Here is a 15,900-nt window from a genome sequence, read left to right on the forward strand (position 1 = left end):
TACAGGTCCCTCTGGATCAGGGTACCCTGACTGTCACTCTGGTCTTGCCGTCCAACACAGTAATTATGTCATTCTAGCCTATGATGGTTAATTACTGCTTTCTTGCTTCTGACATTCTGAAATTCCATCCAGATTATGCTCATTCGGCGCAGAATTTAATGGCAGCATCACCCGTCACTGTCTTTGATGTACTGAGGACAGCATGCCTCAGATCTTTCACTAGTTTGTTCCCCATTACCTATATGAATGGAGAGTTTCCTGGACTTTGCCTGAGAATAGTCAGGTGGAACATTCTTACATCTTCCACAGTAAATCCGTCTAGCACTTCCACCTCTCTGAGCCTTTGGACCCCTTCCTCAATACTATACTGCAGAAATTCTGGAATCTCCATCTCATTAACTGCAGGCCATCATGATGACCGAGCTTCAAAGTGACATACATCCAGCAGACTACTAGGAGTGGCATCTGCTAGAACACTGAATCCTGGGAGTGCCGTTGTTGATGAATTGCACCCTGTGCTGACATATTCTACCCCCACTAGTCCAACACCCTTAAAGTCCACTCCAATACCCATTTCCCTGGTTCTTAGCAGAAAATAGTAGCCAGCTTCTCTAATGTTTTAGTTACATAAGTTATCTCCTCCTGGAGTAGGAATTGTACTTAGTGCTTGGGCTGTGCTGGAGTTACCAGCCTGACAGCAATGAGGGACCATTAGCCTGGAGGCAATGCGCAACAGTCAGGCAGATCTTGAGGGGAATAAGATTATCTTGCAAGGCCCAGGCTTCAAGAGGAGTTGTTGTGCAGTCTTCAGGCAAAGGGAAGCTGTTCTCCTCTGATAGGACAGATGAGAATTAGGCTTCTGCTGGTTTGAAGGATTCAGAGGAGTTGGGAAGGTCTTTTCAGGATTCTCTGCCTTGTCCACTCTACTATCTTAATTCCAGGTCTCAGGGCCCTAGTCTCTTCCTGTCAGGGCCCCAACTATGATATGTAAGATCTGTCAAGGTTGCACACCCAATATTCTTCTCAACTCTTCCACTGTTGCTGCTTTACTATCTTGTTTGGGGTGGGGAGACGGGGCAGTTCCAGTTTCAAGGATGTGGCTTTTAACTCTCAAATTCTATATCTGATTTTCTGCACAGAAGGCCTTGGAGCACCAAGGAGATGGGGATTCCCTGAAATTCTGCTAAGGAAGCCCTCTGGATTTCACAGTGTGTCTTAAGTTGGGAGTTGACTGCTCTGAGATAATAGTCTTCTTTTTGCAAAGCTTCCAATGCTATTAACAGAACCTTGTCTCTGTTAATAGGGGTCCAAAGGCTCAGAGCCTCAATCCATATAATTATCATCACCCCAAAACTTCAAGCACGCAGTTACCATATAGCCCAGTGCTTCACCTTCTACCTTTACTGCATCCTAATTAGCCACTAGTGAGACTGTTACTAATTGTGATGAAACTACATGATAAGAGTTTTCTCTCCCCACTTACCAGTAATTCTACATTCAAGGGCCACACCCGTATTGATTGTCTTAGCTTGGGTTCCCCAGGAATCAGGGTCTTAGGCAAAGCTCATAAGCTGCTTTATTAACGAATGCCATCCCAGTAAAACAAGAACGAGGAGAAAACAGAGGGAGGCAGGAAAGGAGGGAGAGAGGATGCAAAAGTGCATTACTGAGCTGACCACCACATGGTAGCAAATACCAAGGGATTGCTTGATCCCTCGGGACCATCTTTAGAGGTCAAGTGAACTATATCTCAGGACAGTTTATACAGATGATGGGAGAGAAGTGTATTTATCCATTGGCTCTTAACTCCTCATTGGGCAACTGTTTACCCCTTAACATTAAGTAGTTTGAACTTCGGGGTTGTGCATGCATGGACACCAAATGGGGGTCAGGGCACCTCATGCCCCACAGTCTGCAGGGATGCTCAGGGCAGGAGAGGAGAGCACACGGTGCAGGTCTGAGGTGAGGCGCTGCTGGGTTGTGCTCACGTGGAGTCAGATGAGTCCATACCTTGACACAGCGGGAGCAGAATACCTGGCTGAAGACTCCAGAGGCAGATAAGACAGAGGATCTGAGGTGACCCTTAAAAGGTGATATACCACTTAAGGAACCAAAAGACATTTCCCAGTTTCCTTTTCAGAGTATTGTGAGTGGATTGTACGCACCCATCATGCTTGACAGCGGCAGAGCGAGTTGAGCCATAGCAGGGATGCCAGTGGTGGATGGTCTATAGTCAGCTGTTCTTTACAGAAATCAGAAGTCTGTGCTTACAAAGGACAAGGGAAGATGAATGTAAGCAGAATTCTGCCACGGGCAGTGAGAGCTCCCTTCTTGCACCTTTCCACTCTGACTCTACTAAATGCCTTCTTGACCATGGTGTTGCTGAGAAACATTATTTTGAAGAGAATCCATTCCGCTGAATGCACAAGCTGCTACATTCTACTGCAGAGGCACTGGATGGTTTGTTCTTAGGCTAGTTCTGCCCCCAAACTGAAATTTCTACTAAGGGTTCTTCTGGTATAGCTAGAAGTTTAGGCCTTCTGGTCTTTCCCAAAAATATATTTGGCCCTGATAGTCACTGGTTCTTAGGAATACCATATGGACCAAATAAGAACATTTCAAGTTACCATGAGATACAACCAAATTTTTGTCGGAAGTCAAGTGTATGCACAAAGTATCACAGAGAACTTTTGCAGGAATACTACCAACACAATTGTGTTTGGACTTTCATAGGCCACTGTCCTTCATTTACATTCAGTGATTCCTGGGACTGTAACCTTCGTTCAGCTACCCAGTATTTCTTCTTGATACTTCCTCTGCTTCTCTTTTATGTCTGCAGCTCTTGAACTCACCAGGCTTTTGCTCATGAAATAGACCTCAATTTCTGTATTCATCTGTTTTGTAACCTATGTCAAACTCATAGCCCTTTCATAGTATTCTGCCACTGGGCCCATCCACATCCAGATCTGTGTAGTCAGGGATACACTATTTCAGTTTCTGGATCCTCTGGCATCAGAGCTCTCCATTTTCAGACAGAGTTCCACTTCAGCGGACATCACTTCATCATCCCTGGGCCTGGTTCTATACACTCTAAGCTAAAGCACTTTAGTTCTGTACTCACAGAATTAGGACTCCCCTGAATTAGGCAAAACTATCCATCAGAATTATATTCATAGCACACATAATGGCACAGTCTTATTAACTGTTTTCTTTTTAGTTAAGGCACTTATGGTTTTAAGTGACAAAAGAAAGAATTTAAAAATGGCTCAAAAAAATAATATTTTTGACTAATGTATCTGAAAAGCCCGAGTAGATTCAGCTTCTCAGGCACAAATGGATTCCAGGGCACAGACACTTATTGGGTCCAGGTCTGTCTCTGTCCCTTAGCTCAGCTCCATTCTTGGGTAGGGCTCTTCCCTCATGGCAGCAATGTGGTTTCCAGCAAATCCAGATTTATAGATTCATAGCTCCATGTCCACTTCTCTGTTGCAACAGTTTGAACAAAAGTCTTAGACTTGACTTTCCTTGGGTCACATGCTTAACCCTGAGTCCATCATTAAGGCCAGAGAGATAAGACACTCTGATTGGCTACAACTCAGCTACATGCCAGAATTTATTGCTGAGGGCAGAGTCAAACCATCCAAACCCCAAGAACTGAGAGTGAGGAAGAAGTGCCTCTCAGAAGAAAATCTGGTGCCGTAATCAGAAGAAGAGCAACTATTTGCTGGGTAGAATGAACAAAAGATGCCCACCATCGTTGTCTTGGCTGATCCACTTTTTCTTCTGATCCATTTCCATAGGTCCAATTCTTATACAAACCAGTAGTGTCTAGATTTCTGTTGGTACACCGAGGGGTGCTCCACGGATTCCTTTACAGAATCCCAGGCTTTCCCTTTCTTCTTAATGAAAGAGGCAGTCTGAAGCTTGGTTTCTTTTAAGGCCTGTGCACCCATTTCCCTTTCTCCTTTATACTAAAAAAAACCCTATTTTTACAAATAAAAAAAGCATATAAATATAGCACATGTAAAATATAAGCCACTTTGCTGGGGTTTAAGCCAGCAAAACCAGAGACATAATGAGCTGAGCATCTTTATAGATACCACTTTACAGAATGGTATGTCTGCATGCTGTTGATGCAGAAAATTGTCAAAAACAGCCACGCTTCAAGTCCTGCTATATAAAAGGAATGTATAAGAAATAAAATAAAGTTGCAAATTGTTTCTAGACATGCTTCCTTCTCCTACCAGGCATTCCCAGCAGGCCATTCCAGCCACCCTCTTACACTGCATCCTCAGCATCGTGTGCAGCTTAGGTGACGTTTTTGGATCCTTGTTTTTGTTTCCTAGTTCTTAGGGTTATGTATGTCTCTCCTCAGGTTGGCATATCACTGGTTGTTAATTCTGGTAGAACATATTCCATTAAGATACCCAAAAGTTGCTTAATTGTCGAACAGCAGAATAGGATTTTCCTTCCTCCCTTACTTTTCTTCCTTCTCTCTCTCTCTTTTTTTTTTTTTTTGCCTTTTTAAAGGAAGTATTTAATGGGGATGAGTGAATTTTTTTGTTAGAATAGAATGAGGAAGCAAAGATTTAAAAAAAATATTTTTATTGGAGTCTAGTTGATTTACAATGCTGTGTTAGTTTCTGAAAGATTTTTATCATAGTCAAACCTCTGAGTTATGCTACGAGAGCGTGGGTTCATATTAGCAAGACAAAGGAATGTGTGTGTTAGAGAAACTCCCCACTGTTAACTTCTGCAAGAGAACCTCGGGCAGTACCACCATCCTTCTAAGACAGATCCAGGACACTGTGGGAGGAGGAAGGACAAAAGTCCAAGGTGAGCTAGAGGAGAGACAAAAACAAAAGAGACCCAAGAGGGAGGATTCCCCTGGATGCTTCTCCAAGCTCGGCTCTGCATGGAGACCATGGAGAGGCTGATGGGATGGTAAATGGGTGGCCTCTTCTGCTGTACTCTGTGTGTGTTTAGGTGTAGCTAATGTAAGATTGTTTTCTTTCTGGACTGTATTTGCAAGATTTTTCAGATGTTGCATGTCTTATGGTGGAGAAGGAGGAGAGGAAGAGGGAGGTACACTTGAAATTTGAAGTCAAGAGAAAGAAATGCATGTAGACTCCTCCTTATGCGCTCATAAAGAGGCCATAAGCTCACTTGGAAAATAAAACCCACATATGATGAAAACAATGGAAATTATCCCCAGCTTCCAAGTCAACAGATTCATTTCCTGATCCATCCCCCAGCAGTGTATCTTAGGAAAAACAGAAAGGTGCCACCTCCCATCTGCTTTCATTATTTTATGATGCATTTCAGAAGGAGATTTGAGATTTCTAAGAAATGGAAATATGGTCCAGCCAGAAAGTTTTTAAAACCCAGGCAGTGGGCTCTTTGCCTACAGCTCTCCGTCTGCCCCAGGAATGGTGCCCGTTTGCACCACACTGATCTTGGCTGCTGGGTTCTAATTGGCAGTGAACACACAAAGAGAATGGCACATCCTGGGCCCCTCTCAGAGCTGAGGTTGAAGGCAAAGACTCTAGTACACAGAGAATAGAGAGCAGTTCCCAGCCTCCACCACTGCCAGGTGGAGGGCTGTCTTTGCCTTTGGGATTTTCTCTTTCACCTACTTGGCCAGGATTCTAGAACAGCTAACTTAGTAGTCTTAACCGTGATCGTGCATTAGAATCACCTGTTGAGCTTTGGAAACGTGCTAGGGCTGCACCCCCAGATCAAATAAATCACAACTCAGGGGATGCAGTCCAGGCATCAGCACTTTTTAAAAGCTTTCTAGGGGATTCTCAAGGACAGTCAAGGTTGAGTCCTTCTGGGCTTTCTGGGAAGTTCTCTGTCTCTGTCTGACCCTCCATTCCTCTCCCCTTCCCTGTCTTCACCCCTTTTTCCCTCCCACCCCTCTCCTCTCTTCCCCTTCCCCCTCTCTCCCCCCTTCCCTCCAATAAAAAATTTTGTGATAATGACCTACTTCCCCAAGAAAACTTCCACTCTCTTTCTAAATACTGAAAAGATCGTCTAAACGTATAGTGTTCTGTTTCCAAACATTTTCTAGGATTATAGGAGTCTTGTTTTCAGAATGTGTATTTATAAAGTGATATACAGCAGTTTGGCTTTACCTGTGGACGGCCTGGCTCTGGCCCTTGATGGAAGGAGAAGATTAGGAAATGAGATGAAGCCAAAGAAACTTTGGCGAATGATTTTCTGTTTCCCCATTGTCCTTATTGGCACCAGTGCTCACACACAGGGCCATTTAGGACACCAAGTTCTCCATTCATTCATTAAATACATAGATAGATACGTAGATATTTTTAGTCCTCACGGTATTCGAGGCCCCATGCTAAGTGCTAAATATACACTGAAAGAAAAAGAATAACTTCTGCTTTTAAGTGCTGAAAACTTGAATATTTAATTATAATACCAGGTTTTACATTTTCAAATGGAAATATTTGAGCTGAGTCATAAAGATTGAGTAGGAATTAATAGGGCAATAGAAGGAAAGGAGCATTCTAGGCAGGAGGGAAAATAGGCAAAGGCTCAGAGGTGAGAAATGGTATAAGCCCTTCAGGATCTGTAAGAGGCTCTGGGGGATGGTGTTTTGCTTGCAGGTTGGCGACTGGCTGTTGACTTTACAATATTAGGCCTCCCTGCCTCTCGTGAGGGCCTCTGAGGCATTGCCTCCTGATTAAGAGCCTTACTTTGACTGAAAATCTAACTGCACGCCCCCAATTTTTATGATTATTCTGTGTTTTTTTCCTCTCTTTTCCCTGCAGGTCAGCAGGTGTAGGGGTGTGGGAGGATAGACACTGATGAATTGAATTTCCATTTGATTCACAGGCTATATACAGCATGTGCACACACACCCTTAGTAGGGAAAACTCTTTTCAATCTAGGGATAAAGGCCTTCAACCTCTAGTGATAAGGGCCCCAAACCTTTCTGGAGTTAAGCCTGGGAATTTGAATTTTTAACAAGCTCTCCAAGTAATCCCATGGCACAGTCATACTGGGAAGCACTGCCCTAGTGCCCAGTGCTGATCTGAGAAGGTGAAGTTCAGGGAATAATAGCCAACACTTATATAGTAGTAACAAAATGCCCAGCACTGCTTAAAGTGCTTTACTTATAGTAACTCCTTTAACCCTTACTGAAACCCTACAAAGTAAGCTTATAATTATCCCCATTTTAGAGATAAGGAGACGAAAGCACAGAGTTCAAGTGACTTGCCCAATGCACACAGTCAGTCAGTGGCAGAATGTGAACAAAGCCACTCTTTTTTTTTTTTTTTTTTTTTTTCTTTTTGCGGTATGTGGGCCTCTCACTGTTGTGGCCTCTCCCGTTGCGGAGCACAGGCTCCGGATGCGCAGGCCCAGCGGCCATGGCTCACGGGCCCAGCCGCTCCGCGGCATATGGGATCCTCCCAGACCGGGGCACGAACCCGTATCCCCTGCATCGGCAGGCGGACTCTTAACCACTTGCGCCACCAGGGAGGCCCCAAAGCCACTCTTAATCCACACCCTAGATCTCCTCTGTAAAGAGCCAAGACCATCAGCCAAGCTGGCAGGGAGTTCTTGCTGTGCTCCAGGCACCATTCATGTGCTGGTAGATGCTTCACATCTGGCTCAGTGAGGGGAGGAAGCACTTGTAGAATTTGTCCACTTCTGTGGTCCAGATGTCCCTGACCACTGAATTGGGAAGAAATGTGCCCAGTGATGAGTCAGCTCCAGTTCACCACCAGACACAGCTGTCACTGACTTGTGACTCTCACGGGTGTTGGCCACCATGGCAAATGCCAGCAAGGTGCAGGCCAGTGGCTATGGGAGAACAGAAAAAGGAAATCTGTTTCCTAAAACAGTGGGGGAGTATCAAGAGGCTTTGGAGATCTCAAGTTGTGCTCTGGGTTGAGATAATGAGAGGGCCAAGGAATTGTATTTCAGGACATGGAAGGCATGTCCTGGAGCAGGCAGCCACCTTGTGGTGTGAGGTCAAGTGTGGGGACCCTAAGGGCTTCCTGCCCCCAAATATCCTTGTCAGTATTCTCCCCACAAGTAATTTCCTCCATCTCCGCTACCTCCTCCCTTCTCTCCCCACCCCAGTTCAAGTGCAGATTCTCTAGAGAGGTTTCTTCCTCTAATCTACCCCTTGCCCTTCACACTTTCTCACACTTGCTCCAGGGCTAACTTAGAGGACCAGTGAGGCAGCCTCGCAGCGCATCACAGCTCTGTGGGTCTTGGGGACGCAGGACAGATGCATGCTGATTCTTTGTGCTACCTGTTTTAGGTACCAGCAGTGCTTCTACGGGGTTAACCTGTCCAGTCTCCGGAGTGCTGCGGTGGACGAATACTTCAGACAGCCAATAGTAGTAAGTGTGCTCTTTCTTCCCATGTGTTTATCTATTGATTCATTCACTTACTAACTCAGGCACCTGGGACACACTGTGCTCTCAGGCTCTGTGCTAAGCCATCACAGAAGCAAAGAAAGAGCTCCTTGGAGCACTGTGTTTCAAGTTTTCCAGCTCTGATCTCCCGAGCAATTAGGAAAATTCTCAGAGAATGATACTGTTGAAAGCAAGGAGATTTTCCATCTGCCTTTCAGTAAGTAACTTCTGATTCTCCAACTGTCCTGACTCACCCCCATGCACATACTCAACCCTCATACTTGTTCAGTAATTCACATCCTCCCATTGATTCCAGTGGCCCAAGGCATAATAAAAGGGGGAGCTTTGGATGATAAATAGCTTGGAGCAGGAGGTTTGTTGTCAGACAGATTTGGGTTTCAATTGTGGTCCCATCTAGCTGTGTAACCTTGGGCAACTTAAGTTTGCATTATCTGAAACTCTTTCAGTTTTTTTTTTTTTTTTTTTTTGCGGTATGCGGGCCTCTCACTGTTGTGGCCTCCCCCGTTGCGGAGCACAGGCTCCGGACGCGCAGGCTCAGCGGCCATGGCTCACGGGCCCAGCCGCTCCGCGGCATATGGGATCCTCCCAGACCGGGGCACGAACCCGCATCCCCTGCATCGGCAGGCGGACTCTCAACCACTTGCGCCACCAGGGAGGCCCCTCTTTCAGTTTTAAGTGGAAGGAAACCCAACTCAGACTGGCTTAAACTAAAATGAAATTATTGGTCCTCAAATATTGTGAAGCCGGGACACAGAGCTTGCTTCAGGGACCTGTTGCAGGAGTTCAGACAATGTCACAATGGTCTGGTTTTTCTATTCTCATCACTTATCTCCATTTCCTCTGGTTTTACTCTGTTCCTAGACAGGATCTCTCCTCATGGTAGCAAGATGGAAGCAGAAGCTACAACTTCAGATTCTTACAACTCTAAGTCCCACAGGAGAGCCTGCCTTTTCCTAATAACTTTGGCAAAACCCCCAGAATTAGTTTAGATAGAGCCTGATTGTCCTACCTTGGGTCCTGTGTCCATCTGTGAGCCAGTTCCTGTCTTCAGGGGAAAAGTAATGCTCTCGTTGGCCAATCTGAGGTCATAGGCCACACCTGGAGCTGATGGTAGACTAAATTCCTATGGAACTTCTTGTAGTGTCGAGAGGAGGTAAATTCTGGATGGTCCAAAAAACACCAAATGCCTGCTCCAGAGTCGTTGGTAAGGATTAAATGATACAACCTAGTAAAGCACTTACTAAATAAAGCACTTACGAAATAATTGTGAGCTTTTATTATTAATATTATACTCATTAAGCTCATGCCCTCTAAATTCGAACTCTTGTTGACTTAAAATTTCAGGAGGAAAGCTAGACTGCAATCTTGTCTGAGTTCAGTTTATTCTGATAGAAAGGTATCTTTGGTTTTTTTCCCCAAGGACACTTTTGACATTAGGATTTTGATGGCTCGGACAGTCAAGTACACAGTAAACTTTATGGATGCAGAAGAGGCAGATCTCCACAGGTTGGTACCAACCAATGTTGCTTTTGATTTTTAAAATCTCCTCTACCCCCTGCATCCCCCAAACTTCAGGGCAGAGTTCCACAGCTCACACAGGGAAGAGATTTCAGGTGTGAGTCACACACAGGAATGGTCCATCAATTACTAGTTTCATTTATTGCAAAATGAGGGAAATGATGCCTCCTTCATAGGATTGCTTTAGGAATTGAATGAGAAAAATTAAATAGTAGTAGCTAATGCTAACACAGCCAGACACTGTTCTGAGCCCTTTACATATAATGACTCATTTAATCCTCACAGCAACCCTATGCAGATGGTACTATTTTTGTCCCCACTTCACCAATGACAGAAATGAAGCAGAGTGGAACAGTAAGTTGCATATACAGAATTATGTAGAATGCACAGAATTAATACGTGTGCTAGAGGTAGTATTGAACCTTTCAGAAGGCCAGAGTCGGCTTTTTAACCACTCACCCAAGCCAGTACCACAATAATGACAGGAAGAGGAGCTACACCTTGTTGAGTGCTTACTACATAGTAGGTAACATGCTAAGAATTTTACATGCACTGGTTCATTTTCAAAGAGGGCCCTCAGTAAATGTTAGTTTTTGCCCTCTTTTTTCCACTTGAAGAGACTCTGAAGTGAAGACTCATTTCTCAGGTGGTGATATGAATCCCCTTTGGATGACCTTTCATTAGTATTTTACCCTTTTCTGCCTGAGAAGATTGATATTTGTATTTTTTTCTGGGTAAGAAATGTAAGACCCAGCTAAGTTATAATTTGCCTGGACTACCGAGGAAGCAAGAGTCAGACTTCAGAAGGTACAGCTGGCTGACTCAGACCATCATCTCTCTTGAGATCATGATGGACAAAGGATGCTCTATCAGTCAGGATTGGTTAGAGCGTGCTGCAGTAACAAAACCAAACTTCAGTAACTTATGATAACACAGGGGCCTTTCTCCCCTACACTGTTTATTCATGTGCACCAGCTTTAGCTCCATGCAGCGTCGCCAACCCCAGCAGTCAGGCTGGTGCAGCAGCCTCTGTCTGTAACAAGGCTGATTACTGAGGAAGAAGAAACAGCATGGCAAAGCATGTACTGACAATAAAAGCTTCTGCCCAGAAATGACACAGCTCACTTCTGCTCACATTTCATTGGTCAGAGCAAATGATGTGGCCGTACCTGAGCACAAGTGGGTGGATGAAGGCAGTACTACTGTGTGCTCAGAGCAAGAGAAGTGGCATTTGGGAACAAGTCTAATAACCACCACAGGGCCAGACAAAATTGACTTCCATTGGCTTTATTTGCTGCTCTGAGCGGCCTCCTGAGTCAGGGAATTTTTTTTTTTTTTTTTTTGCGGTATGCGGGCCTCTCACTGTTGTGGCCTCCCCCGTTGCGGAGCACAGGCTCCGGACGCGCAGGCTCCGGACGCGCAGGCTCAGCGGCCATGGCTCACGGGCCCAGCCGCTCCGCGGCATATGGGATCCTCCCAGACCGGGGCACGAACCCGCATCCCCTGCATCGGCAGGCGGACTCTCAACCACTTGCGCCACCAGGGAGGCCCCTGAGTCAGGGAATTTTTTGAAAATTATGTCTTTGTTGGCTTTTCAGAGATGTCGTTCATTAATTTGTTGCATTGATTCAGCAAATGTTTGTTAAGATTCTCCTTTGTGCTGGGTACTGTACTGGTGCTTGCACAGATACATTAAGTAATTTCTTAAGTCTCTCCTTGAGGAGCTCATGGTCTGTTTAGGGGAATTCCAAAAGTGGGAGGAAATAATTACAGTGCATTAACGAACAAATTCAATGTGACAGGTATAATGGAAAACTCTATAAATGCTCTGACTACTGCAGGGTAGAAGAAGTTAGGCCTTTGGAGGCACCATAAATGCAAATAATCTTAAATATAAGATTTTCCTTTGAAAATCTCTAGCACATTCACTAAAATGTGTCTCCCTGGAGCAGTACAGCCCCAGCAGTGGACCAATAATATCATCTTTTAATTGTGGAATACTTTGAAGTTTACAAAGCACTCTCATATACATTTTTTCCCACTTGACACTCAGAAGAACCGTGAAAGGGAAGTAGAAGAGAGATTTTGCCACTCTTCAGCAAAAGAGGAAGCTGAGGCTCAGAGAATTTAAGTGACTTACCAAAGTTCCACAGCTAAAACAGGTCCAGCTTCTAGATTTTGTTATATCTTTTCCAACATTCTTTCTCTTCCAACTTACTCTGCATTTGGCATCAACCATGGCCACTTCTGTATGACTCTTGCTGTAGCCTGGTGGGAAGTTAAATTGCCTCCCTGAAAACTAAATGAACTATGACAGTGACCTTCTGAGCTTGATGTTCCCCCTTGTGGTCCATTTCACCTTTTAGGGGCCTGAATAGCCTTTCCCTTCTGCACAGCTGCAAAGGGGAGCTGCCACAGCCCATGTGTTGGCTTCTGGAAGGACGGTTGTCAGCTATGTCCTGAGTCATCCTCCTGTTCAGTAGTCCAACCCAGCTCCGGATGCTGCACTCGCCCTGTGGAGTTCTGGGTCACTGCAGCACAGTGGGCTGGTCCTTGCAGAGTTTCATCCAGAAGCAACATTCTCAAATGTGCATCATCACCCAAGCATTCATCACCCACTAAGAGAATCTTGCTGCCAAAGCAAGAGCGCTTAAGAGAAAAAGAAAATGTTCTGTGAATGTTCCCACTGATCTCACAAATGTATCCAGTATGTCTGTCAACAACAACAAAAATAATTCCAAGTGTTTCTTTTTTTTTTATTTCCTTGCAGAATAGAAATTCCGTTTGTGTTTCAGATGGCGCAGTCTGGCCTCATCCACGGCCTGGCATTCTGGTTTGACGTGGCCTTTGTTGGCTCTCTGTATGTATCATACCCCTTCTTTGCCTACTCTCTCCCGTGCCATCCTCTACTATTTGTCACCATAACTTTAAAGTTTTAAAAAAACTAAGCTCAACAGCCGTAATATTTGTTTCTCCACGTTTCCAGAAAATAAACACTGATGTTAATGTTACTTTTAGATTTTAGAGTGAAATGAAAATAAGACAGTTTTCTGTAGTTGCCATATCAACTCTAGCTAAAATACTCTTAGGCCAGTTGTGTTGGGATTTGGAGGAGTAAGAAGAGGGCCTGTGCTTTATCAACCAGCCTGTTCTTTTCCACAGTAGATGGGGGCATGGGGGAGGCCAGCCCCTGACATTGTTTCCGTCACACCTGGTTATAGAACCTCTTGTGTCTGAGTCATTCCTCAAATCACTTTCCCCCATGTTGGTTCACAGGTTTCAGTTTCACAATCTAGAATCCTTTTTCAATGATCAGGCAGGCGGCATTAGGTAACTTCCCCCTCTGTGCACTCCTCTCTCCCCTACTGGAAAGGTTTGCAAGTTGTAGGGGAGAGACCACCTACTAGTTGACTGTCAGTGTTGGGTGTGCTTTTAAGGGCTGCGCTGCTCCTACGACCCCCAAGTCTCTGCTCTCCTCCTGACACCCCTGCTCTCTTCCCAGGCTTCTCCATGGGTCCCAGCTAGCAGTGAGGGTTTATCTGGGCCACGCGACCAGGAAGGAAAACTGACAGTACACTCTCCTCCACTTCTTATAAAAACATCCAGGCTCTCCATAACGTCTACTGAGAAAGACGTGTCTGTGGGTCTGTGATACAGCTCAGGGGGCTTGGGCGACTCAGGGGAGGCCGGGATCCCTGGAAGCCTTATCTGGGCTGCCAGTCAGAGAGAAAGGAAACAATGTATGAGTCATTCCTATTCCACACAGCATGTGTGTTCAAGGAATCTGTGCATGTATTTCTCAGACTCTCCCCCACTAACATCCCAAGTAAATGAATTTGTTCCTGCAAGGGTAAGGGAGATAAGCTTGAAGCTGCCTGCTTCAAGGGGGAAATTTCTTTGAAGTTAAATGCTTTATCTTAAAAAGCTGTAGAGGGCTTCCCTGGTGGCGCAGTGGTTGAGAGTCCACCTGCTGATGCAGGGGACACGGGTTCGTGCCCCTATCCCGGAAGATCCCACATGCCACGGAGCGGCTGGGCCCGCGAGCCATGGCCGCGGAGCCTGTGTGTCCGGAGCCTGTGCTCCGCAACGGGAGAGGCCACAGCAGTGAGAGGCCCGCGTACAGCAAAAAAAAAAAAAAAGCTGTAGAACATTTGCATTCTACTCCATAATATAGCTGAGTATATATTTTGATGTAAAGGTGGTTTATATTACTTAGCAGTTAAATTATATAAAATTTCCCCCCAAACTCTTCAAGGCAAAATGTCCTCTCTAGCAATCTTCCCTGTGTTCAGTGTGCACCTTACTACCTGCAAGCCCATGACCACTGCCTAATCCCAGGACAGGTGACCCCAGCGTTCAAAGCACCAGCAGGGTGTCCCCACTTCTTCATATGAAATGAAGAACGTCAACTTGAACACACACACACACGCGCGCGCGATGTCTGGGCTTGAAGGGCAGGAGAGGCCATCTGCCCCCATAGTTTTTCTTGCTTCCAGAAACCCCATCAGGACCCCTAAACAGGTGGGCATGAGACAGTAAGGGGCTACACTCCAGACTTCTCACCCTGCCAGACTTTTCCAACAAATCAATTGCCAATTTAACTCTGCTGTTATCGGGCTTCTAATGAACTTTGACATAGCCATACAGATTGACAGAGTGACCAAGTGCCTGGGTTTGAAGCCTGGCCTGACTCTCTAGGGTTGTTGTGGGATTTAATGGGCTAATTACATAATGCTCTTGGCACTGTACCCAGCACATAGTAACTGCTCAATAAATGGAGCCATTCGTATCTTAAAAGTGTTCCATGGGTTAATAAACAAAACCACTCGTCCCCAGTTCAATCCATTAATGTGGGCCTGGAGTCTAATTGGCTTTTAACCCTTGCCTTGCCCCACAGGGTAACAGTTTGGCTGTCAACAGCGCCCACTGAACCTCTGACTCACTGGTATCAGGTGCGGTGCCTTTTTCAGACTCCTCTCTTTGCCAAGGAAGGAGAGACCCTCTCAGGGAGAGTGCTGTTTGTGGCCAATAGACGGTAAGCAGGAGAGTACCGACGGATCCCGCCTGTTTCCTGGGCTCTGACAGGTGGGGGAGCAAGAGGAAGCTGGCAGGCCCCTGAGACTCCAGCACCAGAAATGGGCAGCAGGCTTTACAGAGGCCTGGCTGAATTTGCCGAGATGCCCTTAGCCTCAAAGCCTGCAGACCACACGTCACCTTGCACTGAGCACGGCCAGGAAGAGAAGCTTAAGATAAGTCAAGGGCAGTGTTCCCCACCTGACCGCAGAGGGAGGAAGGAAGGAAGGAAGGAAATCCATTAGCTTATGGGAGCACTTGCCAAAGACTTGAATTATCAAGCGCTCTAAAGCCCACGTCAGCTTCCTGGCCTTACTTCCATCTGTCTAGCCACACATCCCCAAATTTAGTACTGGGAAATCGATGTGTACTGCAGGGGGGAAAATACTGCAGGAGTGGTGCATGGTGTGTGAGGCAGAACCGGCTGCTTCCCTCTGGTAATGGACTCACGAGGTCTCAGCAGTGAATACTTTGATTTACCTCATTTTTAGAAGGCTCTATTTTCTTTCATCTTGTTGGAGCTTTTCCTGGGTGAATTAGAGGAGAAAGGCATAGAGGAGTAGCTCAAGGACTCTCAGGATATTAAGGGTACTTAGAGGTCATCTCATCCAACTTTCTTCCCTCCCTACCGGCACTCCCACCCCCACCACCTTCCTTGGGCCTGTGCTTAAACACTCCAGTGACAGAGAGCTCACTACCTCACCAATCAACCCTTCCATTTTTAACGTCTTTATTTTTTTCATGACAAAACCCAAACATGCTCACATGTAAGTTGAAAACCACAAGAGTGTCTAGAGTCCAGCCATGCTCCCACGCTCACCCCATTCCCCAGATGTGAGCCCTTAGTCCTTATCCTTTCAAGTGTTTTTCGGTGCATGTACCAACAAAAACATCATTG

At 45.6% G+C, this 15,900-nt stretch overlaps 1 protein-coding gene across 1 annotated transcript in view; it reads left to right on the forward strand.

The window, feature by feature from the left end:
• Window positions 1–15,900, forward strand: part of LOC132492114 (histone-arginine methyltransferase CARM1-like) — a 255,580-nt gene that overhangs the window by 216,910 nt on the left and 22,770 nt on the right. The window contains exons 8-11 of the mRNA XM_060101347.1: window positions 8,294–8,375; window positions 9,832–9,917; window positions 12,700–12,789; window positions 14,827–14,964. Of these exons, the coding sequence (XP_059957330.1) occupies window positions 8,294–8,375; window positions 9,832–9,917; window positions 12,700–12,789; window positions 14,827–14,964 (396 nt within the window). The remainder of the gene's footprint in view (window positions 1–8,293; window positions 8,376–9,831; window positions 9,918–12,699; window positions 12,790–14,826; window positions 14,965–15,900) is intronic.

The sequence above is a fragment of the Mesoplodon densirostris genome, chromosome 6, assembly GCF_025265405.1.
Source record: "Mesoplodon densirostris isolate mMesDen1 chromosome 6, mMesDen1 primary haplotype, whole genome shotgun sequence".
Lineage (NCBI taxonomy): Eukaryota > Metazoa > Chordata > Mammalia > Artiodactyla > Ziphiidae > Mesoplodon > Mesoplodon densirostris.